The sequence below is a fragment of the Meles meles genome, chromosome 6 (genome assembly GCF_922984935.1).
Source record: "Meles meles chromosome 6, mMelMel3.1 paternal haplotype, whole genome shotgun sequence".
Classification (NCBI taxonomy): Eukaryota; Metazoa; Chordata; class Mammalia; order Carnivora; family Mustelidae; genus Meles; species Meles meles.
In genome coordinates this window covers 137047127-137074297 of record NC_060071.1, presented here as the reverse complement: position 1 = coordinate 137074297, position 27171 = coordinate 137047127, and the positions used below count along the sequence as shown (strand labels likewise).

The 27171-nt window shown below is 42.6% G+C and overlaps 1 protein-coding gene and 1 non-coding gene across 3 annotated transcripts; both read right to left on the bottom strand.

The window, feature by feature from the left end:
- Positions 1-2237: 2237 nt before the first annotated feature.
- ENTPD5 (ectonucleoside triphosphate diphosphohydrolase 5 (inactive)) lies at positions 2238-27081 on the bottom strand. 2 transcript variants are annotated; one of them, XM_046008208.1, is made up of 15 exons: positions 26986-27081; positions 25310-25378; positions 22198-22481; positions 21476-21555; positions 19751-19894; positions 15608-15683; positions 15300-15335; positions 14887-14975; positions 14493-14572; positions 13370-13431; positions 11894-11995; positions 10943-11083; positions 10181-10237; positions 7215-7330; positions 2238-4733 (listed from the first exon to the last, which is right to left on the bottom strand). In XM_046008208.1, the coding sequence occupies exons 3-15, from the start codon at positions 22412-22414 to the stop codon at positions 4647-4649; spliced, it is 1287 nt and encodes a 428-aa protein (XP_045864164.1). In that variant the 5' UTR covers positions 22415-22481; positions 25310-25378; positions 26986-27081; the 3' UTR covers positions 2238-4646. The 2 variants fall into 2 exon arrangements, with proteins under 2 accessions (XP_045864164.1, XP_045864165.1); XM_046008209.1 differs by lacking the exons at positions 10181-10237; positions 10943-11083.
- On the bottom strand, positions 23213-23357 carry LOC123945261. The gene has a single exon (XR_006819138.1). It is a non-coding gene; the product is annotated as a U4 spliceosomal RNA (small nuclear RNA).
- Positions 27082-27171: the final 90 nt, after the last annotated feature.

Sequence of the window (27171 nt, the reverse complement as noted above, 5' to 3'; positions counted from 1 at the left end):
AAGACAAGAATGCCCATTCTCACCTCTTTTATCTGTCATAGTACTGTAAGTCCCAGCTATAGAAATTAGGCAAGAAAGAAAAATAAAAAGCAGCCAAGTCAGAAAGGAAGTAAAACTCACTATTTGCAGATGACATGATACTATATATAGAAATCCCTAAAGACTCCATCAAAAAACTATCGGAACTAAAAATAAATTCAGTAAAGTTACAGGATATACGATTAATACACAGAAACTGGTGGTGTTTCCAAACACTAAACAAAGCGCCAGAAGTTAAGAAAACAATCCCATTTAAAAAACAAAATGAGGGGCGCCTGGGTGGCTCTGGGTTAAGCCGCTGCCTTCGACTCAGTTCATGATCTCAGGGTCCTGGGATCGAGTCCCGCATCAGGCTCTCTGCTCAGCAGGGGGCCTGCTTCCCTCTCTCTCTCTGCCTGTCTCTCTACCTACTTGTGATCTCTTTCTGTCAAGTAAATAAATAAAAAATCTTTAAAAAACCAAAATGAAACAATTCCATTTACAATTGCATCACAAAGTGTAAAATACCTATAAATAAATGTAATCAATGAGGGCAAAGAGCTGGACACTTAAACAGCAAGAAACTGAGGAACTGAACACACAAATGGAAAGTTAGTCTGTGCTTATGGACTGGAATAATATTACTAAAAACTCCACACTACCCAAAGCAATCTCTAGACTCCTTGCAGTAGCTCTCCAAATTCCAACAGCATAGGACATAGAATTAGAACAAATGATTCTAAAATCTGTATGCAACCACATTAAATCCCGAACAGCCAAAGCACTCTTGAGAAAGAAGAACAAAGCAGGAGATGTCACACTCCCTAATTTCCAACTATGCTACAAAGGTGTAGTACTTAAAACAGTATGGTACAAAAACAGACACAGAGATCAAATGGAACAGAACCGAGAGTCCAGAAATAAACCCACACATATCAAGGCAATTAACCGATCATAAAGAAGCCAAAGATCACATGTAATAGAGAAAAGTCAGTATCACTTACATGGGGAATCTCAACAAAAGGACAAACAAAACAGAAACAAAACAAAAACCACCTCACAGAAAACAGACTAGTGGTTACCAGAGGAGGAGGAGGTCAACTGTATGATGACTAGATTTGTGGTGGTGATCATTTTGTAGTGTATACGGATGTTAAATTATAGAGCTGTACACCAGGAACTTATATAATAAAAAAAATTTATGTAATTCTTTTTAATGCCAGTCAAACTTACACAATTGCCTTCTAATGAAGATAAAAATTAAAAATACCAAATTCATGCATTTTTGTTAAAATTGCTGTTTTAAAATTCCTAACGCAATGCAGATGAAACAAATTACTTTAACCTTTGTTAAAGGTGCGCACAGGACTTTCTTAAAAAAAAAAAAAAAATCTTATGAATGTTAATTATTTCCTTACCACAGCACCAGGTTTCAATTTATTTATGGTTTCTCTCTGGGACACTATTGTCTGTTCTGTAATAAAACAATAAATAATTTAATTGCACAGGTCTGACAAAAGGAACCAGGTCAAAAAGGAAACTCAATTAGCAGCAGAATCTGTTCATGTGTGGTTGCAGACTGGTGGCTGACTTGCAGGGGAAGGGGTATCTTGCTTTGGGTTTTTGAAAAACCTCACTTGATAGTACTAGAGAATCCTTTTAAAGAGATCTGTGCATCCCCTGGATTTGTACACTGTAGAAAACACCTTGCCCAAAAGTCTGATTTGAAGATGAAATGAGAGAAAATAGTCTGCTTTTGGGGCAAACTATTTTTAGAATAATTTTTGAAGGAATGAGAAATCTGTTACCACACGGGTAGCTTTACAGGCAAAAGGATATTTTTAAGATGCTAAAAAAGTGACAGCCATGAACCTTCCTGGGATCTCAGGAGAAATGTGCCCAGAATGGAACAGAACAATTGCCGTGAAAAGCCATGTGAGTACACGCAGAGTCCAGAAAGGTCACTGTAGGGAAAAAAAGGTCATTTTTAACAAAATATGGAAAGGTTTTGCCCACCCAGGAAGGGCTATCATGGACTCTGCAAGTACGCAAACCAGATCAGGCAAGACAGAAGAATTTAAGGCACACCTTGCAAGGACCTCCACGACCCACAGAGGATGTTCTTCGTACGATAGTGACGGTAACAAACACAGAACATCCACTCGTGCCTGGCCGTGTCCTTAGTATTAGAAACATTAAAAACACATTTACAGAGAGGGAACAACCAGCAATATTATATTCTGCAGGACCCCTTAACAAGAGGCCCAAAAGGTACACTAAGGGGAAATAAGGACAATTATAGAAAAATTGGTTTTTCTAAGAAATAAAAATTCTCGTTCCAAACTGCTCCTAAAATGGACAAATTAATTCTCTAGATGTTCTCATCAAGATAATCAGAATATATGTAGATACACTTCTGGAATTTTACTGCATCTACCCAAGATTTCTGAAGGTACCTGGGATGATCAAAGGAGTTGCTGAACAATACCCGGCCCGTGTTCATAGGCTTCAGAGACAAGCTGTGCTGGTGAACACCATGGAATCTTAGCTCTCTGGGCCCATCAAGCTGGACGAGTCCAGTGAACACAGTTTACCTCTTGGGAAAACAAGTTTCTGCTGGAGGAAATGGTCTCTCTCCCTGGTCATATGAAACAACATTTAGTGTATGATGACAGGTTCGAACACCCTATTTTTTTGGATAAAGATGGGTCTAGAAGCCATATGGTATGTTAAAGAAGAGACCATAAAGGACTTGGGAAATTTCTCAAAGGACTGAAAGGCTGTGGAAGGAGGGATTAGAGCAGAACTAAGACCACTGAGAAGATAAGTAATTCGAGCTCAATATAAAGGGGATCTTCTTTTAAACATCAGTATAGTCTAAAAATGGAATGAGCTTCTGAACACATCCCTAAACAGCAGCTGAATGATAACCAGTCAGATATGTTAAGAGAATTCTTCAATGGGCATAAGATGGGGTTTGAATTTTGGCTGTTCCCAATCCTAAAGATTCTATTATTTCATTATGTAGCATTTTTGAAAAAGACAACAGGTATCAAAGGTGACCTCAGTATCGTAAAAGTTGGAAGAATCTGAAGAAATTCCACAATGTATTTAAAAATAACTAAAATTTGGGGGATGAAGATATGGAAATTTGCCTAGTTACTTGCACATACCAGATGTCAAATACTGACTCAATGGAAAGATTAAAAAATAAGGTTCCCCAGGAGCTGATGTGAGGGCCAGGTATATTACCATCTTTTTGAAGGATCTGAAAGAGTCTACTGTGAAGGCTACAAGTTTGCAGAGATTTACATAAACTGTATTGGGAAGAAGCTGGAGGCAAGGAGCCAAGGCAAAAGAGCCAGATTACGGAAAGATCTTTCAAGTCCAAGAGCACTCGAGTGGGTAGAGAAGCAGCAGATAATGGTCATGTAAAAAAAAAAAAAAAAAAAACAAGATAATGACTTTTAGGGGAAATAATTCACAGAATCAAGAGTTCTGAGCACTCAAACTCAGAAAGAGAATCCACTGTACTGATGTGGGCCCAAAGGTCCAACCAAATCAAATGTTAGGTACCACCAAGAAGGATCTCAGAAACTGTGGAACTAGGCAAACAATTTACAGGAAGTTAGCTAAAATAATCAGCACCAGGGCAGTAAGAGGTACTGCTAAATAATGGAGAATAAAAGGACAACCTGAAAGGAGCAGTGACCAAAATCTAGAGGCCAGACCTTAGAAATACAAAGAAAACATGTTTAGGATGAGAAATTAAATACATTAGCCTGGGAGGAGGTATGGGTGCTGAACACACACACAGTCCTGTGAAGTTGGATGTTAGTTAATCCCAGGGTGTCTGATTAAAAGTTGATTAAATAAGGTGGTCTGTTCAAGGGAGCCACCCCTCCCAAACCTTGTCCTTAGAGACTGGCTGCCCTCTGTTTCTAAGATGGGGTCTGCACAGCTAGGAGCTGCTCTCCCATCTTGCCAAGATTTAGGATGCCTCTCAGCTGTCTGGCTGGAAATGGCAGAAAGCAGGATCACATAATTTCAGATTCGTTACCTTTTTTCCCCCTTGAGTTACACATGAAAAGCAAAACCAGGTATTTTTTCTTTCTCTTTTTTAGGGGAGGTGGGTGGAAATAAAGGTGGGACACAGCAATGTGTAGGGAGGAGAAAAATACTGGTGTTGACGGCTCATGAGACTGCAATCAGTGGGCTTAGTTTAACATGGAAGAGGAAAACGAGTATGTTCAAAGGAATGAGGCACTCAAAGGGTTGAAATGAGATTTTTCTTTGGTTCCCAAGGACCTGTCCCTAGGCTCTCCAAGGTTAAGTTCCGAAGCTCTTCCTTTCGGCTTCGTGACACACGAAGGATCTCAAAGCTTTAGACTCTGGTGTCGGCTGTGCAGGCAGAGTGGTTAGGCCCACAGTTCACATTAAATGTATATAATTAATGAGCCCCAAATCTCTAGACTCAAGGGCAAGACTTGCGTCCTTCTACCTGATGAATCCAGTTGCTGGGCTTCAGGCCAGGCTATCCTCAGACTGGCTCAGAACATGACTGAGTCCTTTCTCCTCCTACTTTTAGAAAGGTTGTTGGAGAATGCAGTCCTCAGAAGGGCTCGGCCTCAGTGGGAGATGCCCAGGGACTGCAGCAGGTGGAAGGTGGCCCCCAAGGCCCAGCCTGTCTCTATGTTGTTCACTTTCTTTGAGAGCTGTTGAGGAGGGGAAAAAAAAAAAGTTCACATTGTCATCAATTTTCAGCTCTAGCAAACATGACACAGGCAGACAGTATCTACAAAGACCATCCACAAGGCCAAACCAGGGTAAAATTTGGGGTAGCCAGTCTTGGGAGGCTTCCCACTATTTACACTATAACAGTTTCCCTCCTGGCGTGGCTTACACCTGCCAATCTGATCTCTGAATCTTCTGGCCCAGGAAAGGGTCGCACTCAGGCCTTCTAGACAGAGGCTTCTGAATTCTTTCCCTACCCCAGAACTGAACACATGAGGAATTGGGAATAGATTTAGGGGTAGCAAAGAACATGTCAAACTTCTCGATTCATACTCTGTAAATAACCAAAATTTCTTAAGCACTAATTAATAACCAATCAAGGCATTTAAGGCATTCTAGCCAGGTTGTGCCTCAATTAGTTCAGTGACTTCGGGCAAGTGTTTAGACCTGATTTCCTCCACTATGTAACAAACGGATAGATTAGTATTTGTCAAACTGTTTTCTTTAGAATCTTATGAATTCTTGGAAGTGCTTTGAAAGAGCAAGGGAGGCCAAATGCTAAAGGAGTTCCAGGCCCCCTTTCTCTGCTTCCACCAGACAGTGAAACTTTGATCAGCTTTACTGGCCTTCTGTGTAAGCTTCTGTTGAACACTGATGCCAACACTGATACCACACACGAAAGAGTTTGGAAACTAGTGAACTGGATTTAGTCTTTCTTTCTAGGACTAATTTCTTATGATACAATGCTTCTGCTTCTGTGTTGACCTGATGAAATCTACACTAGGCACTGTGCCAAAAACTGGGAAGAAAGGCAGTGAACCACCATCTTGAGATTTAGTCTGTGACATGTGAGTCAAATTGGGAGTGCCCCCCACGGCCCCCAATGCTCCTTTGCCCTCAGGCCTGGGCTGATGGCCAAAGTGTGAAGAAGCTGAAATAAAGTGGCCCCTGGGCCAGAGAAATGCCTGTCACTGAATTTAATTCTGTTACCACTGAAGTAACAAAGACGAAAAGGATGGCAGCACTGAAAATGGCAGAAAACTGTCTTTAAATGACACGGTTATTGTTGATCCTTAAGTAGAGGAAGGTAACTCTGTATGTATTAAGGACTTAGGATAACCTTTCTTATCCACAAATCTATCCCCAACTGATGTGAAATGCCTACACTGATAATACCAATATTGATAACTTCCTATGTGCCAGGCATTTTGCCTGACACACAGTATCTCAATTTTCATAACAGCCCTAGGAAATAGGTAAAGATCCCTAAGTTTGGATGAGAAACCTAAAAGTTAGAGAGGGGAAGTAAATCACTTAAGGTTACAGAGGAGGTAAGCTTGCAGACTCAGACCGTGAGCCCAGATTTGATGGACAATGGAGCCATCCTTTAAATACCACGTGATACTGACTCTTCTGGCAAGTGCTTCTTTGGTAAGCAGCTTAAATGTTGATATTCTTGTCAGACACAACGCGTTAAATCCAAATACCTTTAGTGCAAAGTTCAAAGTTGCCCGTGCCATACTTCTATTTCTGTCACATCTCTTCTAATAGACTATATGCTATTTGAGGACAAGATTTTTTATCTTAATTATCTTATAACCATAATGTACAGTCATTCAGCTACGGTACAGGAAACAAGAAAGTAAATGGGATGGATGAAACATGAAAAGATGTGTTTAGAATAAATAACTTCCTACAGATAAAGCGGAGCCTGCACATGCTGAAACAAGCAGATAGAACAGGAAGACAAAGAGGGATCCATGATTTAAGAGACACTAAATATATGCGGCACATATAAAGTAAGACATACTACATACACACATGGCATTCGACGCTAATGAGAACCGGAATAACCCACTCACTGAGGACACCCTTTTGTCCTCTGCCAAATAAAACCACCTGCTGGGCTAATGAGCGCACGAATATAAAACCACCTGCCTGGCTAATGAGAGCACGATTGCTACCAGCCACTGTACCTGTCCCTGTGCCTCTCCAACCTGAGCAAATTTATGTGACAGCCACAGGCATCTCCTGTCCCTGTGTCCCCTTGATCAGCTCTAGTACTTATAACCATACTGTCAGCAAGAGAGAGAGGCAGGAAATATGAATCCAGGATTTAAGAGGACGGCACTTCCAACACGCCTATACCCTATCCTGTGGGTTCCCAGCCCATTGCCTTCCCTTTGCTTCTTGCCCTTGCCCTCTGAACTTGCTTTAATAAACCATGTGACTTGGGCCCCTTAATTCGGGATGCAAGCCTTCTGCTCTGTGACCCCTGGGATAGCTTGCCTGGGAATATACTTAGAAGCTACCATTGCATCAAGCTAATTTCCCACATTCATGATGTCCTGCACAGTGCCTCACCCACAGCCCGCATAATTCCGCCTGCAGCTACTCTGATTACCACACAAGTGCTTTTCCTAATTCCCAAGTCAGCAGACTGTTTTGTGATCCTCTCTTACCTGTAAGACGGTACTGTCTGCAAAGCCAAAGCCATCCTTCAACAGGGCTGTGATGTAACTGAGATCCATGCACAGGAACGGACTGCCCGAGGTAAAGTTTTCCAAGTTATCACACACTGAAAGGGAGGGAGAGTGAAGAGTGGAATTTAAGTTTGCCGCCAAGTGGCAGGTGTATGATTTTCTCTCACTAGACACTTAGGATAAGCAAAGCAGAATTCTCCATGTGGTTGATGCCTGGGAGTCGTGGAGACTGGAGCTGTGCATACTGACGGAGCCTCATGCAGGGTTAGGATATCCCATCTCACCCCCTCAAATGGACCTGGGATCATAGTTTGCTTAGTTTTTAATTTATTTTTAAAATCTTTTAAGATTTTATTTATTTATTTGACAGGGAGAGACACAGCAAGAGGGGGAACACAAGCAGGGGGCTTGGGCGAGGGAGAAGCAGGCTTCCCGCTGAGCAGGGAGCACGATACGGGGCTCAATCCCAAGACCCTGGGATCACGACCCGAGGTGAAGGCAGATGCTTAATGACTGAGCCACCCAGGCGCCCTGCCCCTATATATTTTTTAAATTTTATTTATTTATTTGTCAGAGAGGAAGAGAGCACAACCAGGGAGAGTGGCAGGCAGAGGGAGAAGTAGACTCTCTGACGAGCAAGAGCCAGACACGGGACTCCATCCCAGGACCCTGGGCTCATGACCTGAGCCAAAGGCAGATGCTTAATCGACTAAACCACCCAGGCATCCCAGAATAATCTAATTTTATACACGTGTATTCATACTTCCAAATAATAATTTTCAAATGTTTAAAAATTATGTTTTAGGGGTGCCCGGATAGCTCAGTCAGTTAAGCGTCCAACTCTTGATTTTTTGTTTTTTAGATTTTATTTATTATTTATTTGAGAGAGAGACAAACAGAGATAGAGAAAGCATGAGCAGGGAGGAGAGGGAGAAGCAGGCTCCCCGTTGAGCAGGGATCCCAATGCGGGGCTCCATCCCAGGGCCCTGGGATCATGACCTGAGCTAAAGGCAGACGCTTAAGCGACTGAGCCATCTCAGGGTTGTAAGATCGGGCCCCGCGTTGGGCTCTGCACTGGGCATGGAGCCTCCTGCAGATTCTCTCTCTCCCCCTCTTCCTGTGCCCCTCCTTCCCTCTCCCTTCTTCCCTGCCTCTGTCTCTCTCCCCCTCCCTCCTTCTCTAAAAAATTTAAAAAGTAAAATTTCTTTTTCTATGTTTTAATATTTCATGCAATATGTGAATTGTACTAAAAAGTACAATTTGTGGGCGCCTGGGTGGCTCAGTGGGTTAAGCCGCTGCCTTTGGCTCAGGTCATGATCTCAGGGTCCTGGGATCGAGTCCCACATCAGGCTCTCTGCTCAGCAGGGAGCCTGCTTCCTCCTCTCTCTCTGCCTGCCTCTCTGCCTGTTCTGATCTTTCTCTGTCAAATAAATAAATAAAATCTTAAAAAAAAAAAAAAGTACAATTTGCTGGTATTATCCACTGTAGGAAATAAATCTTTACTAAAGTATTTGAAAAAAAATGGGCAAAGGACCTGAATAGACATTTTTTTTAAAGATTTTATTCATTTATTTGACACAGAGAGAGAGAGAGAGATCACAAGTAGGCAGAGAGGCAGGCGGAGAGAGAGGGGGAAGCAGGCTCCCTGCCGAGCAGAGAACCCGATGCAGGGCTCCATCCCAGGACACTGGGATCATGACCTGAGCCGAAGGTAGAGGCTTAACCCACTGAGCCACCCAGGCGCCCCCTGAATAGACATTTATCCACGGAAAACTTATAGCACCCAACAGACACAGGCCAAGAAGCTCAGCATCACTCATCATCAGGGGATGCAAATCAGAACCACAGTAAGGTGTCGCCTCACACCAATCAGAATGTCTAGTATCAAACAGAAAAGAAATAACAAGTGTTGGTGAAGATGTGGAGAAAAGGGAACCCCTGTGCCGTGCAAACTGGCGCAGCCTATGGGTAAGAGTACAGAGGATCCTCAAAAAACTAAAAACAAATGCCATATGATCCAGTAGTTCTACTACTGCCTACTACCCCAAGAAAATGAAAATAGTAATTCAAAAATATATAAACACCCCTGGGCTTATTATACTATTTAGAAGAGCCAAATTATGGAAGCAGCCCAAGTGCCCACTGGTAGATGATGGATAAAGACGGGGTGCGTGTGTATGTATACATAATAATATACAAACACAATGTACATTATGCATACGTTACGTATTACGTGTACACACACACACATCTTCTATATATACGTATTCATAATATATACATACACACACAACGGAATATTACTCAGCCATAACAAAGAATGGTACATTGTCATTTGTTATGATGTGGATGGATCTAGAGGGTGTTATGCTGAAGTTCAGTCAGACAGAGAAAGACAACTACCAAACGATTTCATTTATACAGGGAACCCTCCCCCAAAAAACAAATGAACAAACAAAGAAAAAACCAGACTCTTTAATAGAACTGGTGGCTGTCAGAGGGGAGATGGGTAGGGGGATGGGACAAACCCGCAAAATAAAGGAGTCACAGAGATAGAAAGTGCACCACAGGGTGTCCTGCAACACTGCTGTGCGGAGACAGACAGTGACTATGTTACCACAGCAAACACTGGATAATGTACAGAACAGTCCAACCTGTATGTTGTTCACCTAAAACTGATAGAACACTGTATGTTAATTATACTTCAGTAATAGAAAAAAAAAGGAAGGAAGAAAGAAATGTAGAAAAGAAGAAAAGGTTTTCACCATCTCCCCACAGCCTCTTGTAGTCCCATGGATTTTTATGCCACTTAATGCTTTTAATTCTGGGCAAAAATGGGAAATTAGGCTTTCTGCTGACTGCGGTGCTCTGGGTCACTTTCAGGTCACTGGAGTTCACAGGCACAGATGCACAGACTTGCCTTCATGGCTTCCACTGGCACTTACCTTCCCTTGCTTTTCTTTCAAAATCTTCGACTTTTAAAACACCCCCCGTTTCATAATCTACAATGAAACAGTAGCTAATGTCAAAAAGCCTTCAAGGAAACAAGGAAATTCATCCTAGTGATATTTATAATAAAAAAAAAAAGTGAAATTTCTAACATTACAGAATGGGCTAAACAAACATGACATAGCCATACAATATAATCTGTGTAGTCTATTTTATCAATAATTTTTCTATGTATATTTAATCACAATGAAAAACCTGACCTGCTAAAAAAAACAGAAAATAGGAAATTAATTCCTGTCTCAGGCCATCACAGAGCATATATACATTCACAGAGCTAACAAAAAGCATTACTATTGTGATAAGGAAATAGAAGTTATCAAGGTGGAGGAAGAAACTTTTTGGGGTAATGGATATCTTATTTTGAATTTGGTGATGGCTTAATGGTATATACCTATGTCAAAACTTATTAAATTATACAATTTAAATAATTGTATTTTATTTTATAGCAATTATCCCTCAACAAAAATGTAAAAAAATAGACTTCATATGTATCTCCTTACACCACTTTCTAGCAAAAGGTTCTAAATCATAGTCACCCTTCCACTGGGTGATGTCTAATGTCATTCAACAGCCAGCACCAGAGAAGAGTCGTCTGATCACTTATGACAAAGCATTTCAAACACTCCTCTTCTCCCTTTCCCTTCCCCAGGACAGCTTTGCCCAGTCTCCTCCCCAGCTGCTTCCCGGACTAAACTCACCAATCATGTCCGTGTCCACAGCGCGATCGTAATAGTACGAGAAAGCATAGAAGGAGCTCTTCCGGACCTCGTCCGGCTGGTGCAGTTTCCCTTGGACCACCCTCAGCACTTCAGCATAGCAGGGCTCGAAGCCCATCTCCCCTGCCAGGGAACCGTGAGGAAAATGAGCGCTCGCGGAGGCAAGCTGCCAGAGCCAAGAGAGACAGCAGGAGGATCAAGGAAAGCAGCATGCTGAGGCTCGGGACAAAGGGCTGACAGAGATGGACGCGCTTCCCCAGCCCTGTCACTCTGGAGGGAAGGCACCTGCTTCCCCACGGCAGCTTCCCTCCTGAACCTGTGTTCACCAAAAATTGTCTTATCCAGTTTCAAGCTGCTGCCTCGCCTATGTTCCCTGGTATTTATGAGAAGCATCCAGAAGTGTCAACACTGGCTTCACTGGAAACACTGAGATTTTTCCTTGATTTTAAGGTCTTTGCATTTTATAATATCTAAGATGAATCATTCTTTCTAATGTCTCAGTTTTTAGTGTTACTATAATTACTCCCTGCTCAGGGAGGAGTCTGCTTCTCCCGCTCCTTCTCGCTCTCTCTCATTATCTCTGTCTCTTTCAAACAAATAAAATATCTTTTTAAAAAGCAACTAAACATTAACAGAATCTAAAATTTCTAGATAGAGTTTCTCCTTGCAGAGGTCAGAGACCCTTAAAGCATTAGGCCCAGGTTAAGAACAGGTTACTAATGGGAGGGCAGGGCAGGGAAAGAGCAGGACAGAGGGACAATTGCCTTGTTTGCCGTCATTTCACATCATTCCTTTATGGCATACCAAGATCTATCTGGAATGAGTCCCTGCAAAAGACAAGCTTCTCTTGAGTTCTGGAAAACATTTCCCATGGAACTTTTCCAGACTTCTACTGCAAAGGTAATTTCAACCAGTGAAAAAAACATCACTTGCCTTCTTTGTTACCACCATACTGGTATTTCACACCCCCAAAGATCCACTCTGCTTCCAACCATCTTGGTAGACAGGCACTTCGGAAAGTGTGTCCATCAATCCCTGAAAGAAGCCAGACCACAGAGTAAGAGGCAAGGATGTGAGAGCATGTGTAAGAGTAGAGACACACACACACGCATGCAAGCGAGAAGCCAATTGAGCTGAAAGGAATCACCAAAAAGTAGGTAGTTATGTGACTTCATCCTACAACAGGAATTCTTTTTTTTTTTTTTTTAATTTTTATTTACTTGACAGAGATCACAAGTAGGCAGAGAGGCAGGCAGAGAGAGAGAGGAGGAAGCAGGCTCCCTGCTGAGCAGAGAGCCCGATGCGGGGCTCGATCCCAGGACCCTGAAATCATGACCCGAGCCGAAGGCAGAGGCTTTAACACACTGAGCCACCCAGGCGCCCCCTACAACAGGAATTCTTAACTCAGGGTTCACAGATGGGCTCTGTGGTGTTGGTGAACCCTCTGAAACTACAGATAAATTTTTGTGCATCTGGGGCGCCTGGGTGGCTCAGTGGGTTAAAGCCTCTGCCTTTGGCTCAGGTCATGATCTCAGGGTCCTGGGATCGAGCCCCGCATCGGGCTCTCTGCTCTGCGGGGAGCCTGCTTCCTCCTCTCTCTCTGCCTGCCTCTCTGCCTAGTTGTGATTTCTGTCAAATAAATAAAATATTAAAAAAAATTTTTTTGTGCATCTGTACACTGGGCAGAGGGGTCCACGGCTTTCAACATGTCTCAAAGAATCCAAAACCTAGAAGGGAATAAGTTCCCTCCCATCTCAAATAAAGGGGAAAAAAAATACTGTTCTACTTTTCTCATTAGTTATTGTGAGGCTGAAATGAAATATATTTGGAGATGTTTTGTAAACTCCAAAATGCTATATAATCATTATCACAGTAAGAGTTTACTGTGAGCCAGGCACTGTAAAAAGTATATTAAATGTAAAATCTCATATAAGGTGAGGAACAGGGAAGAGAAAGGTTAGCTAACTTGCCCCAAATCACAAAGCGGGACGGAACCCCGTTCTGCCTGTAACTGCTCGACCACCTTTGAAGAGAGGACTAAAGTTGCTCCGTCACCCCACCTAGCAAGTGGGCTGATGTTGCTTGCTGCACCTCCCATGTACAACTAAGGGTTTGAGCAAACTCCTGCCAAATCCACTCTTGGAGCTTTGAATTCTGCACACTGCAGCCTCCTGGTCACAAGTGTTCGCCCTACACATAGACTTCATTCTAGAAATGGCTAATAATGTATGCCAAAACAACAGAATGCAACACGAAGTAGAAAAAGAATCTGCTATCATGTCCGTTATACAACACATGCCACCTAAATGAGCAGAACCCTTTCGTCCACAGAATCACCGTCAAGGAAGAGGAAAGGCAAGCTGAGTATGGGTGTCACTCTCACCAACCAGCAGAGGTACCCAGACGAACCTTCTGTTTCCAGGGCTCCCAGGGTTGCGAGTCTTGCAGCTTTCAATCCAAATCCCAAGTAACTGTAAAATACAGGATTGACTAATTTCAGGCTGGTCCTGAAGTTCCCCAGCCTAAAGCTAACTCTTTCAAGAGCAGTACGGATTCTCTCTCTCCCTCTGGAGGGAGGAAAGCCTTGTTCTCTGTGACCTCTTCAACTTGTGTAGACAAATGGTAAGTTCCGTCCAGTTCAGATCAAGGCCATCCAGAACTTTCTATGCCTATGATTTTTTTTTTAATATTTTATTTATTTATTTGACAGAGAGAGATCACAAGTAGATAGAAAGGCAGGCAGAGAGAGAGAGAGAGAGGGAAGCAGGCTCCCTGCTGAGCAGAGAGCCCGATGCGGAACTCGATCCCAGGACCCTGAGATCATGACCTGAGCCGAAGGCAGCGGCTTAACCCACTGAGCCACCCAGGCGCCCCTCTATGCCTATGATTTAAAGGCCAGAGACAGTGACACTTTCTAGGCTCACCTTGGGAACCATATCCAGAATAGCTCTCATTATTTTAGCTTTCAGCTCCACTGGGATCAAATCTAAGGATGGATTTTGAACATCTGAAAACAAACTCAAAAGGAGTTGGCACCGAGATATAGCTGAAGATCCCTCAAGTGTCCTCTCTCTAGAGAAAACTTTTTTTTTTTTTGAAGTTTATTTATTTTGGGAAGCATGGGGGAGGGACAGAGAGGGAGAGGGAGAGAGAATGAGTGGGCAGGAGTGACAGAGGGAGAGGGAGAAGTGGGACACCCTGCTGAGCAGGGAGCCTGCTGGGGGTTCAATCCCAGGGCCCTGGGATCATGACCTGAGCCAAAGGCAGATGCTTAACCGAGTAAGCCACCCAGGCACCCCTCTCTAGAGAAAACCTTGGACTCCTTAAGTTATATACTTTTGAGACCAAGAATGGAGAAACCTCTTGGGTCCCTGGGCTTTGGTAAGTGGCTCTGGTTTCAGTGACCATACCTCTGAGGGTTGGCAGAGACTTTGTAAGGCTAGTCAGATGCAGTAACAGATGTGAAAATGCTTTGAGAAGTTAGAAGAATCATACAACAGGAAATATTACTCCGCTCTGTCCCCCTCCTCACCTGTGTGTATAGAGCTTATAAGTGCTGTTAAACATTTCAAATGAAGTGAGGTAGCCGCTAGGGGTTTGTTCCAGGGTTTTCTGCAAATCGGAAAAAGCAAAAAGACTATTCAGGATGTGCAAATGTCTGGAGATGTTACCACCACCATCCCTGTCCTTCCCCCCAAAAAATCAGAGATGAAAGAGACAGACTAAGCTGCTGACCTCACAAGGCTGGAGGAATCAAAGGGACTGTGAACAGTGAGGGGACAAGGGGAAGTATACCCAGTCATTAACAGACTCCACTCAACCCCTCTGTGGCGGAGCTGCTATCTGAAAATGGGCCACCACTTTCTTGGCACCGTGACATACCTGCCAAGTGGGCGGCTAACCAGGCCTTCGTGTAAACAACTCACCTCAAACTGGGGTAGGAACGTAATTTGGGTGGAGGCACCCCCCAGGTCCAGGGTCCCCACAGTCTCCCGGCTGTGGCCATGCAGCTGACCTATGAATGAGAGCCAGCTCTGAATACCTTCTGCTTCCGGGCCAGCCCAGCACTCCTCTGCCTGCAATCTCTCTCCCGCTCCTGCATTCGGCAGGTGTTCCATAAACACTCCACTGCTCCCCAGCCCCGAAGGCTGTATGTGTGCTAGCCTATAAGGACGCCTGTGGCAGCCGAGGCCTTGAACACAGGTTATAAACATTAACGTCCTATCTCTTCCTTTCCTTTTTTTTTTTTTAAACACAATACAAGCAAACAGGGATATTTACTCTTTGACCCTGTGTGAAACCCAGCTAACGTCTTAGAATAAACTTGAGAATGTATTACCTGTCAGAAAATTCACAGTAACCCAAGCTAAGATGCCTGAAAGAGAAAAACAGAGATTGTAACTCAGAGCATCCCCCCCGATCTTCCTTGACCGCGTTTTTGTTCTTTTTCTCATTTTAAAAAAATGTTGTCTAAAACACACATTTTCCTTTTCCTTATCCTTCCATTTCCTCTTAGCCCATTCCTCCTTGCTTATTTGTTTCTCCTTGTTTAGTTCCTTTTACTTCAGTCCTGTTCGCAGTTCTTTAATCACATCTTTTATTAACTCTAGCCCTCACCCCCAGAACATGTATTAACACTTCTCCCACCTTCATAAGATCCATCCATGATGCTAACACTGTCATCTGGTACCAGGAAAGGTGACTTCTTGAAGATTTCTCTTACCTAGAGAAAAGGGAAAAACTCTGGATTCTCTAAGGCAATAAAGAAGATTTCCATATTTTGGCTGTATCTTATTAAGCCTTAGAAAACTACACTCTCCATTTCCCTAGATAAAATTTTAGCAGTACATTCCTTTTCCCTAAAAAACTAGAGAAGGAACTACAAAAGCCATTCCTGGTTTCTTGTAAAAACAAAAAACATAGGGATTCCTCTGACTTTAAAATAAATCTCAACCAAACTATCAACATGTATAGGTGAATCAGACCTAGGAAAGGGCATATATTTGACTCCCTCCAGCTCAAATCAGGATCCTGTCATTTTTTTTTAAAAACACCTTATTAATACACCTGGGCATGAAGCTAGGAGGACCCTTTCCCACTTGATTTCTTAGATGGCAAGATAAACGGATGGTAGAGAAGACCTGGGCCTCGGCAGCTCCGGAGGCTACAGAAACATTTCTTCTACTCTCACACCAAGTTCTTCAGGTCTTTGGCCGTGCTCGGAAAGGGGCTCATAAGGGACTCATGTCCGTAGGCTGGGGTACTCTGCTGTCAGCCCCTGTGAGATTCTGGCACACGGCTAAAGCCTCAAGAGTCCACAGAGACCCCAGACCTAGATTTATTTACCCTATTTTAGAAGATGGGAATGGACATCTCACCCACTCTTGACTCTCCATAAATATAGGTCAATGACATGGGTGTTATGTCTTATTTTTTTACATGATTATCATGAGGCGGGGGAGACTTTCCAAACAGAAATAGAAGAACTCCGGTCTGCTGGCTGTTCTCATTCCTGACAGGAAGAAACACTTCATGTGAGGACCTCTGGACCCTGTTTCATCCAGGAAAAGCCAGTCAAGTGATCTATAAATAAGCTTTTAAAGAGAAGACAGATAAGCAAACAGGAATAAACACAGAAAGAGAGTTTCCGCTCTTGCCCTCTCCACTCTTCTCCCCCTGCCCACAGTTTACTCTTAATACAGGAGCCAGAGTGGTGCTTCTTTTTTTTTTTTTTTTTTTTTAAGATTTATTTTTATTTCTTTTAGAGAGAGAGAAAGTGTCCATGTGTTGGTGGGGGGAAGGGGAGAGGGAGAGAATCTCAAGCTGACTCCCCAGAACCCAACGCCAGCTCAACTCCACACCCCTGAGATCAAGACCTGAGCTAAGAGCTGGATCCCTAACCAACCGAGCCACCCAGGCATCCCCAGAGTGGTGTTTTTAAAACAGATGTCATATTCTGCCTCTCAGCTCAAGACCCTCCAGTGACTTCCTTCTTTGAGAAAAAACCAAAGTCCTTACACTTGCCTTTAAGATCCTACATGATAAACCCCTCAAGTCTCTCTGACCTCATCTTCTTATTTCCCTTCCATCACTCACTTCCCCTCCAGCCGCAATGACCTTCAGGATGCCCTTCTTTGAACATACCACGCACATTCCATGCTTTAAGTCTTTGCACCTGCTATTTCTTTAGCCTGGAATATTCTTCCCACAAATGTCTTATATAGCGTGCTTCTTTATTCTTCTCAGGTCTCTGATCAAATGCATCTAATCAGTGAGGTCTTCCCTGACCATCCTGTTTAAAGCAATATCCCTCCACACCGCCACCAGCACTCCCTAGCTGACATACCCTGCTTTTTCTTTCTCCAGATCACCTACAGTAACTGACATACTTTGTAGTGAGTTGTTTAGTTTCTGTCCACTTACAAATAGAATGCAAGCTCTCCAGGACACAGACTGTCAGTTTTTGCTCCCTGCAGCATGTCCCCAGGAACTTCACTGGTGCCCAGTACATAGTAAGCACTCATGTGCTGAATAAATGAATAAATGAATGGGGAACCAGGATTCAGATTCTCATGCAGACACAGTAGGCAGCTTGTCCTTGGATAAGGGACTTAAGACCTCTGTACTGACAGTCACAGGAAAATAGATTTTGAGCTCTGAATTAGCACACATAATACAGAATCATTTTTTGCTGTTATTTTTTAAAAAGATTTATTTACTTGAGAGAGAGCACACACACATGGGGAGGGGCAGAGGGGGAGAGGGAAAGAATCTTGAGCAGAGTCCCAGCTGAGTGCAGAGCCTTACTCAGGGCTCGATCCTATGACACTGAGATCATGACCTGACCCAAAACCAAAAGTTGGACTCTCAGCCAATTGAGCCACCCAGGCACCCCAACTGTGATTTTTGTTATAATGGGATCCCACCTATAAATATTCTTCACAACATGTAATTTAAATATTACTAGTTTATATGTTTTTTGCAAAATAAATGTTGAGTAATATTAAAAATTTTGAGTTTAAAAAAGCTTTTGACTTAAATTTTTTATCTGAACAAGAAGTTGAAATGGGGGGCACCTGGGTGGCTCAGTCATTGAGTGTCTGCCTTCAGCTCAGGTCATGATCCCAGGATCCTGGGATTGAGTCCCACATCAGGCTCTATCAGAAGCCTGCTTCTCTCTCTCCCACTCCCCCTGCTTATGTTCCCTCTCTCGCTGTGTCTCTATCAAATAGATAAATAAAATCTTAAAAAAAAAAAAAGCAAATGCATTTAAAAAAAAAAGAAGAAGTTGAAATGGACAAATGGCCAACAGACATATGACAAGATGCTCAGGGAAATGCAAATCAAAACTACAATGAGATATCATCTTGTACTTGTCTAATTGGCTAAAATAAAAAACACAAGAAACAAGTGTTGGGGAGGATGTAAAAAAAAGGGGGGGGAACCCTCATGCACTGGTGGGAATGCAAACTGGTGCAGCCCCTGTGGAAAACAAAAAAAAAAACCAAAAAAAAACCCTACCCTACAATCCAGTAATTGCACTATTGGGTATTTACCCCCAAAAATACAAAAAACACTGATTCAAAGGGATACAAACACCCCTATGTTTATTGCAGCATTATCTATAATAGCCAAACTACGGAAGTAGCCCAAATGTCCTTCGACGATGAATGGATAAAGATGTGGTATATATAAGTGACAGAATATTACTCAGCCATAAAGAATGAAATCTTGCCTTTTGCAACAACATAGGTGGATTAGAGAGTAAATGCTAAGCACAATAAGTCAGAGAAAGACAAAACATATGATATCTCACTCATATGTGGAATTTAAGAACTAAAACAAAGAGACAAACAGAAAAACAGACTCTTAACTATAAAGAACCAACTGATGGTTACCAGAGGGGAGGTGAGGGGCATGGGTGAAATGGGTGATGAGGATTAAGGGTGCACTTATCACGATAAGCACCGAGTAATGTTCAGAATTGCTGAATCACTATATTATACACCTGAAACTAGTATAACACTGTATGTTAACTATACTGAAATTAAAGAATTTAATTAAAAAAAAAAACTTTATGATGGGGCATCTATGTGGCTCAGTCATTAAACGTCTGCCTTCAGCTCAGGTCATGATCCTGGTGTCCTGGGATCAAGCCCCACATCAGACTCCCTGCTCAGCAGGGAGCCTGCTTCGCCCTTTCCCACTCCCCTTGTTTGTGCTCCCTCTCTCACTGTCTCTCTCTGTCAAATAAATAAATAAAATCTTTTAAAAAAAAAACTTTATGCTGGGAGAAAAAAAAAGACATAAAAAAAAGAACATAAACTGTGTAATGAAGTGTAAGAACAAGCAAAACTAATCTACAATGGTAGAAAGCAGATCAGTGGTTGCCTGACTTCAGGGGACGGGTAAAACAACTACAAAGGAGTATAAGGAAACGTCTATATCTATCAAAATTCATTTAATGGTTCACTTAAAACATACACATTTTAAGTTCTACCTCAATAAAGTGGGCGAAACATAATTTGTGATTCTGCTTTAATGAGGTAGGAGAATCAAGAATACCATGGACAGAAAGTACTTTAAACTTTAGGAAAAGCTACATAAATTCAAGAGCAATATTTAAATATGTAAATAAGTGGCTAGAATAAGAGCACAGTTACCCTAGTGCCTTAGCCATGGTGGAATACTGAAGGCAGCAGCCACACACTAAAGAGCTAAAAACCCACAAATAAAATACTCACCCAGGGAAAAAGAATCACCCAAGATGCAAAAGACTTCAAAAGTTACCTCAAAAAGCAGAGCCTGGGCTTTCTGTTCGGGTAATAAACGCAGTCCCGCTGTTGCCTTCAGGACCACTGGGGTTCTTTTCCAGTGACTTCGGGGGATTGAGTCTTTCGCCACCTCTAGGAGTCCTTGAACAGTCTCAGCACCCTTCAAAAGAGGTGACCTACTCATCCAATGAACAGTCATTTGGGGGCACTTGTCTCTTCCCTCAACACATTCTGGGGCTATCAAGAGTGAGGCAGCAGAGGGCTCCAACCACTCTCTGCTCTGGAGGAGAAGAAACCCAGAGAAGTAGGCTTCTTTGAAGGAAAATCCATTTAATTTTGATTGCATAATAACAAAAATGATTCTGTTATAGCATGGTCATTTTAACTGTTATTTTGTGTCTCATAAATTAGCTTGAGGCCAGAAAGTTGGGTATAGTAAAGAAAACACTGGATGTGGAGTCAGAAGGCTTGCTTGCTAGCCCTGGGGCTTAACAAAGGGGCTTGGTTTCCTCCATATATATATATACATATATGTGTATCTATATATGAGGGAGATACACCTCAGACCACTAAAACACCGGTGAACGTGTTAGATGAGGCAGAGTGTGTGTACTTGCACACAAATGCTGGTGTACGAACACGTCAGGTTCGGATCTGCATCACTAGTACCTACTCGCCTAGTGCACAGAAGATACTCAATTTACGAAATTAAAAACCGTTATTTTAAATCCACTGTTTCCCTGAGTGAACACCTACTCTGACAACAGGCTGCCTCTACATCATTCTAATTATTAGCAACCACAACACAACCTCCTCTAAATGTCAAATCAGTTTCTGATAATGTAGTTTGCTTTCAACAGCTCCTAATTTTCTGATGCATTTACCACTTCATAACAGTATGCTGAGAAAATAAACTTCTCAGTTCTTCAAGTTCAAGTCACTTTTTCTTAGAGTATATTCTTAAGTAATCTTTACATACAACATGGGGCTCAAACCCACAACCCCTGAGATTGAGAGCTGCATTTTCTACTAGCTGGGCCAGCCAGATGCCCCAAGGTATTTTTTCCCCCAAGCCATTTTTAATATAAGGTTCTCCTTTAGTTAATGATTATACTTGTAACACAGAACAATACCTTCACATTTGCTTCCAAACTTCAATATTCTGCTTTGTTCTATTGCAGTGTGGCCTCTGACACACTGGGTGTAGCACGTTATGGGGGCTCGAATGTGAAATACAGTGATGACAAAACTCTCCATTCATCCTCTAATACCAAAGATTTTTGTTTTCATGAGTTCTTGCCTAATTTCCAGAGTACAGGCGTGCACGGTCTGTCCCAGATCAGGGTACGCGGAAACGAAGTTCGCTGGGTCCACACTGCCTCAACCGCCCTGTTGATACCTCACACTCAAAGAGAACTCCATGTCCATCTTCTGCATCTACACTCATCAATGCAGTTGACAGCTTCAACTCAAAATCTTAAACAGTAAATACAAAGGGAGCTATCTCTAAAAAGATGGTGTCATCCCTGCATGTCCACAGTCTATTCTAGCTTCCTTCTGCCTAAGCCCTGGTGAGCTTGGGGTGTATAATTTCTGGTATACAGCTGAGGACAGAAAACTGATCTTACACGGGGTCTCAATATCAGCAGTGAACAGCACGAGATATTTAACCACAGCTGTGCGGTGAAGTTATCAAAGCATTAAGTTAAGAATCTAAACATCTAATTGTAAAAAAACTCACCTGCTTTGGTTGATCTACAAAAGCAGAAAGTCCTGGCTTCACAGATTCAAAGATTTCCCCTTCCAGAATTGGAAGCTGTCCTATTTTGTCCATGGAACAAAACAGAAGTGAGATGGCTAATTACCAAAAGTTAGGCTGCTTTTGATAGTGTGCTCTGTATCATATGACCCACTAGATTAACCTGCTATTCCTCCAAGCCATCCCAAGTAATCCCACCTGTGAGGAGTGGCTTGCAGGAGTACTGAGTAGGGGGATAGAAGATGACAAGCGATTCTCAAGAGTCCCTCTGGCATTTCTCAGGGTGGACACCTAGCTCCTACTGTTGCCCCAGGCTCTATGTGTAACTTGAGAACACTGGAAATTCAGAAAAAGTTCATCTTCAAGGTCCCCTCATCTCCTTCTCCAAGGATGGCAGTGATCCTCTCTGAAGACCACTTCTAATATTCTCCATATTCTGACCCTAGAGCATCAACCACCTTTAGAGAAAAGGACAAAATAAAGCTATCCTTCTTGGACATATGGGTTTCAGACTACAGGCAACCCAGATCTAATCTCACACTGAATTAAACCATATATTCAATTATAGCCCGAAATCTTCTCTGAAGAAAGACAATCAGTAGCTATAATTTACCATAATTCATATCGCATTCACTCAGCACATTGGTTTCTGGAAGGAGATGCTGAAGTGTGGGTTAATAGGCACTGGTGAGGGTTGAACTTACCTGGTATTTTCTGCACAAAGGTGTAAACGTGAATTCGCGTTCCAGTGCTCCCTGCATCAAACATAATTCCATACAATGTGCTGGCAGTGACATTGATGGGGCACATGGAAGACAGGAAGACACCCTCAAACCACGTCTGCTGGTCTCTGTGGAAGATAGTGCTGCAAACACAGGATGCCACCAGGATGAGAAAGACTGCCCCCCAGGTAGTGGCCATTCTCTTCAAGATGTGGTGAGTCTAGGCTTTTGTTGCAGAAGCAGTGCTGGTCATTCACCTGCAGTGGCTTATAGGACGAAGAAACACATGGTTAGGCCAACTGGTCTTTTGTTTATACCTGTAAAGGAAGAAACACCCACTACAGAAATCCCACCCCTTCCCCCAAGGTGCTCCTTCTCTATTTTTCCTAACCAGCACAACAAGCTAGATCAGGGTAACACAGGCTCCTAACACCTTGTTCTGAAGAGTATCTTGTTGCAAAAAGAAAATGGGATTTAAAATATATTTCCCCATTCTCTGCTTTCAATTGTAGGGTGGGATCTCTCATACTCAAGGCTTTCTCTGCCACTCTGCTCTTATTGTTGAGTCTAATCGTCTTCTTTTCCATTTTGGCAGCTTTGCCTCTAGATCATATACTAACTCTCCCTCCCTCTTTCCCTCTCCTTTGTTTTTTTTTTTTTTTTTTAAATTTGACAAAGAGAGAGATCACAAGTAGGCAGAGAGGCAGGCAGAGAGAAAGGGGGAAGCAGGCTCCCGGCTGAGCAGAGAGCCCGATATGGGGCTCAATCCCAGGACCCTGAGATCATGACCTGAGCCGAAGGCAGCGGCTTAACCCACTGAGCCACCCAGGCGCCCCCCCCTTTGTTTTTGATTGATATAATATGTTTCAATTTCTGAATTAAAGTCATAAAGTTACAAAGAAGTTAGAAAGTCACTAGCATTGGGGTATCTACAGCCTTTAAAATTCAGGCTACTGGACCACTACTTGTGACCAATAATATTGCCAGTGGCTTGTACATGCAATCGCATTTTAGGGAAATCAGCTTAATTTAAAAACATTTAAATAGACCATTGTGGTTTTTTGTTTTTGTTTTCTTTTAATTAGCAATAATCGCGCCTCGGATAAACCTCATTGGCTACGATACTGCCACTGCGCAAAGCTGTTTTTGTTTTCTTTTAGTTTGTTTATTTAAGTAATCTCTACACCCAACATGGGGCTTGAACTCACAACCCACAGATCAAGAGTTGCACGTTCTCTCAACTGAGCCAGCCAGGCTCTTGGACACTATGGTTTTAAAAAACATCCTTCACAGGTTTCAGGCCATGGTATCCCAGTAAGAACTTAAGGCAGATGGGGGTGTCCAGGTGGCTCAGTCAGTTAAACGTCTGACTCTTAAGTTCAGCTCAGGTCATGATCTCAGGGTTGTAAGACTGGGCCTGGCATCAGGCCCCACATCTGGCATGGAGCCTGCTTAGGATTCTCTCCCTCTCCCTGTACCCCATATCTTTCAAAAAAAAAAAAAAGACAAAAAAACAAAGCAACAACAACAACTACTACAACAAAAGCCCAAAAAAACACTTAAGGCAGATGGGCAAATTAAGCCAGAGAGGTTCAATGACTTGCAGAAAGTCCAAAAGCAGGTCAATAGTGAAATCTTGATTAGAAATCAGTCTTCACTCTTGCCAAGCTTTCTTCTTCTCTGATTCCAAAAGCCTCCCTTATGGCAAGTTACTATTGCCTTTATTTCTTAATATGTTCTTAGCAAAGCCAAAAATCTTAGCATTAGTGCTCGGCTTTAATTTAGATCTGTGTATCATGGTAGCTTGGATACAAATGATGCTGAAAACCTAGAGCAGGGTTACATGAAAAAAATGTCTCCTGGATGAGCTATATTGTCTTTGCTCTAGGCTTCATTATCTTCTGGTATTCGTAAAGAATGCTACACCAATCCTCTAACATTTAAGGCTTCCTTAATTGCCCTTTATGTACCTTGCTCAAAACAGTTTTGAGTGTCCTATTTGAGCTTTCATCTCTGGACTTCTCCTTATGTAAACAGGTGGTTAAACAAGATCTAATTCCAAAGTTCCCACTATCCAGTTCCTTGATTTCCAACAGAATAACTGAGTATATCTGGAATATAGACTGAGGATTCTCGGTCATCCTCAAGTTTGTTGACGTCCTTGGGTTCATTTTATCAAAATGTTTCTCTTCCCAAAGGTGAGATATTATATAAAATAATGTAAATGAAAGTTAATTGCATTTGGAGTTTAAACTATTTGGGCGCCTGGGTGGCTCAGTGGGTTAAGCCTCTGCCTTCAGCTCAGGTCATGATCTCAGGGTCCTCGGATCGAGTCCCGCATTGGGCTCTCTGCTTAGCAGAGAGCCTGCTTCCCCCCTCTCTCTATCTGCCTTTCTGCCTACTTGTGATTTCTCTCTCTGTGTGTCAAATAAATAAATAAAATCTTTAAAAAAAATAAACTATTTAAAATAACTACCGTAGTTCTGAGAGAGTAAAAGGCAGAGTTAGAATAATCAGTTTGGGGGCACCTGGGTGGCTCAGTGGGTTAAAGCCTCTGCCTTCAGCTCAGGTCATGATCCCAGGGTCCTGGGATCGAGCCCCGCATCGGGCTCTCTGCTCAGTGGGGAGCCTGCTTCCCTTCCTTCTCTCTCTGCCTGCCTACTTATAGCCTCTGTCTGTCAAATAAATAAAAATATAAAAAAAAAAAAAGAATAATCAGTTTGAACACAATTCAAGGCTGGACTTCTACTTGATAGTTAAGAATAAAGGTTTTGGCTAGGAAAAAAAACCAAAAACCAACCCCCCCTTTTTTTTAAGATTTTTATTTACTTATTTGATAGAGAGAGATCACAGTAGGCAGAGAGGCAGGCAGTGAGAGAGGAAGGGAACAGGCTCCCTGCTGAGCAGAGAGCCCGATGCGGGGCTCGATCCCAGAGCCCTGAGATCATGACCTGAGCTGAAGGCAGAGGCTTAACCCACTGAGCCACCCAGGCGCCCCAAAAAACCAAAAACCTTTCATAGAGTCTCAAAGGAAACTTTATCCCAGCAAAAGAACACTGAAGTAGGGGAGCTGCTTGGCCAGATTCATACTCACATCTTAAATCACTCCCTTTGGCTGATTCTTCTTTCACAGCAAACAGGCCGGTCATGTAGGTCAATCAATCTGAAAACAAAAACTACCCTTTCAGATTCTCTTGAGTATTAACGGACCCTTGCTTTGTCCAGACGTCAAGCCATACCCAGTCCCTGGTCCCTTTGTCCCTCGGGAAGAACAGTTAGGGGCTTTCCAGTCACCAAACTTCCTCTACCTGTGACTAGTTCCACACAAGCTTCTCAGGGCTCACTCATATTTTCTCTATTATTATGGTTTCTGAAAAGCCTCTCCAGCTTCCATTTCCATTAAGCAAACATTTGTTTTTCTTCCAAAAGAGATTTCAAGGGGGGAAAAAATGCATGCTAGGTATCTGTTTTCATGGAGTGAAAAAGTGCAGAGTCATACCAGGTGTTCAGAGTAAATAAACAGTAGATTTTAGAGAAAACAAAGGGTGAACACATCCAGTACCTTCTGCTTTCAATCCCTATCTCCTAACACCATTTCTTTTCTTTTTTTTTTTTTTTAAAGATTTTTTTTTATTTATTTATTTGAGAGAGAGAGACCACAAGCACAAGTAGACAGAGAGGCAGGCAGAGAGAGGGAGAGGGAAGCAGGCTCACCGCCGAGCAGAGAGCCCGATGCGGGACTTGATCCCAGGACCCTGAGATCATGACCTGAGCCGAAGGCAGCGGCTAAACCCACTGAGCCACCCAGGCGCCCCTCTAACACCATTTCTAATGTCAATTTTCTTTACTTCACATTCTTCACTAAGAATGGTATTAGAAAGGCTTACAATTGAGAATATATAGAATGGCATCCTTTTTCATGTGACCCCAGCCCGCAAAGTTTGCTCATTTTGTCAGTCTTTGCTCTAAATGTCACCTTCTAGAGAATTTCTCTACTTTATTTAAAATTGCAACCCACCGGGCCACATGCACTTCTACCTTCCTTCCCTGTTTATTTTTTTCCACAGTACTTTCCATCTTCTGTATAATTTATACTTTAGTGTTTGTTTTTTTCAGATTCCCTGCTCCCTGCCATCCTCATGTGAGCTATCTATGGGTGGGAATTTTTGTCTGTTGTATACACTGATGTGTTCCCGGCACTGGAACAGGGCTAGCACATGGCAGGTATTGAATACATACTCTGAAAAGATGAACAGTGACCCAATAACTCAGGCAGTGGATCCTATCCATTTAACAAAAATATAATAGCTGACTTCTTTCCAACAGAAGATTAATTACCTACCCTCTGGAAGATCACGAGTTCAAACTTCCACAAGACAGGATTGTTTCCCCAAATGTCAACTATATGTTTTCTATGCTACTCAAAATAAAGCAGCTAGTCAAGTTTACTTCCTACAGACTGAGGAGCATACACATTAGTGTACTGAAATTCACTCCTCTCAGAACTGGTCTTCTCAACATCTCTTGCTCACTTTCGTCTCTTCACCCGAACAAAGCCCCCTCGTCAATTCTTTAGAGACCTTGGTGCCAGCTAGTGTTTGTCACTGTTCTCATTTCCTTCCAAGGTCTTTTCAATATATCTTTGTCTCTAGAGTAAACACTAATGCTCCCTAGGCGCCCTCCCTAGAGCTTCACACTCCGGAGTCCCTTCTTCCGTGTCACCCAGAGACAGACAATCCCATAGAACCTGGGCCCCATTTGGGTGCTCACCTGCTCATGTGTGCCTGTTCCCCCATGAATCCTTGCTTTCACTGTTGGTTGCCTTTTGCTCTTTGCCCCTATTTCAGCCCTTCTGAATCAAGCTAGCTTCATGAACCACATTCACCTTTGTGCTAGTTTGCAAATAACTACATGGCGTTTTGTTAACTCTTTCCCTTCTTGATCCTTAGCTCCTCC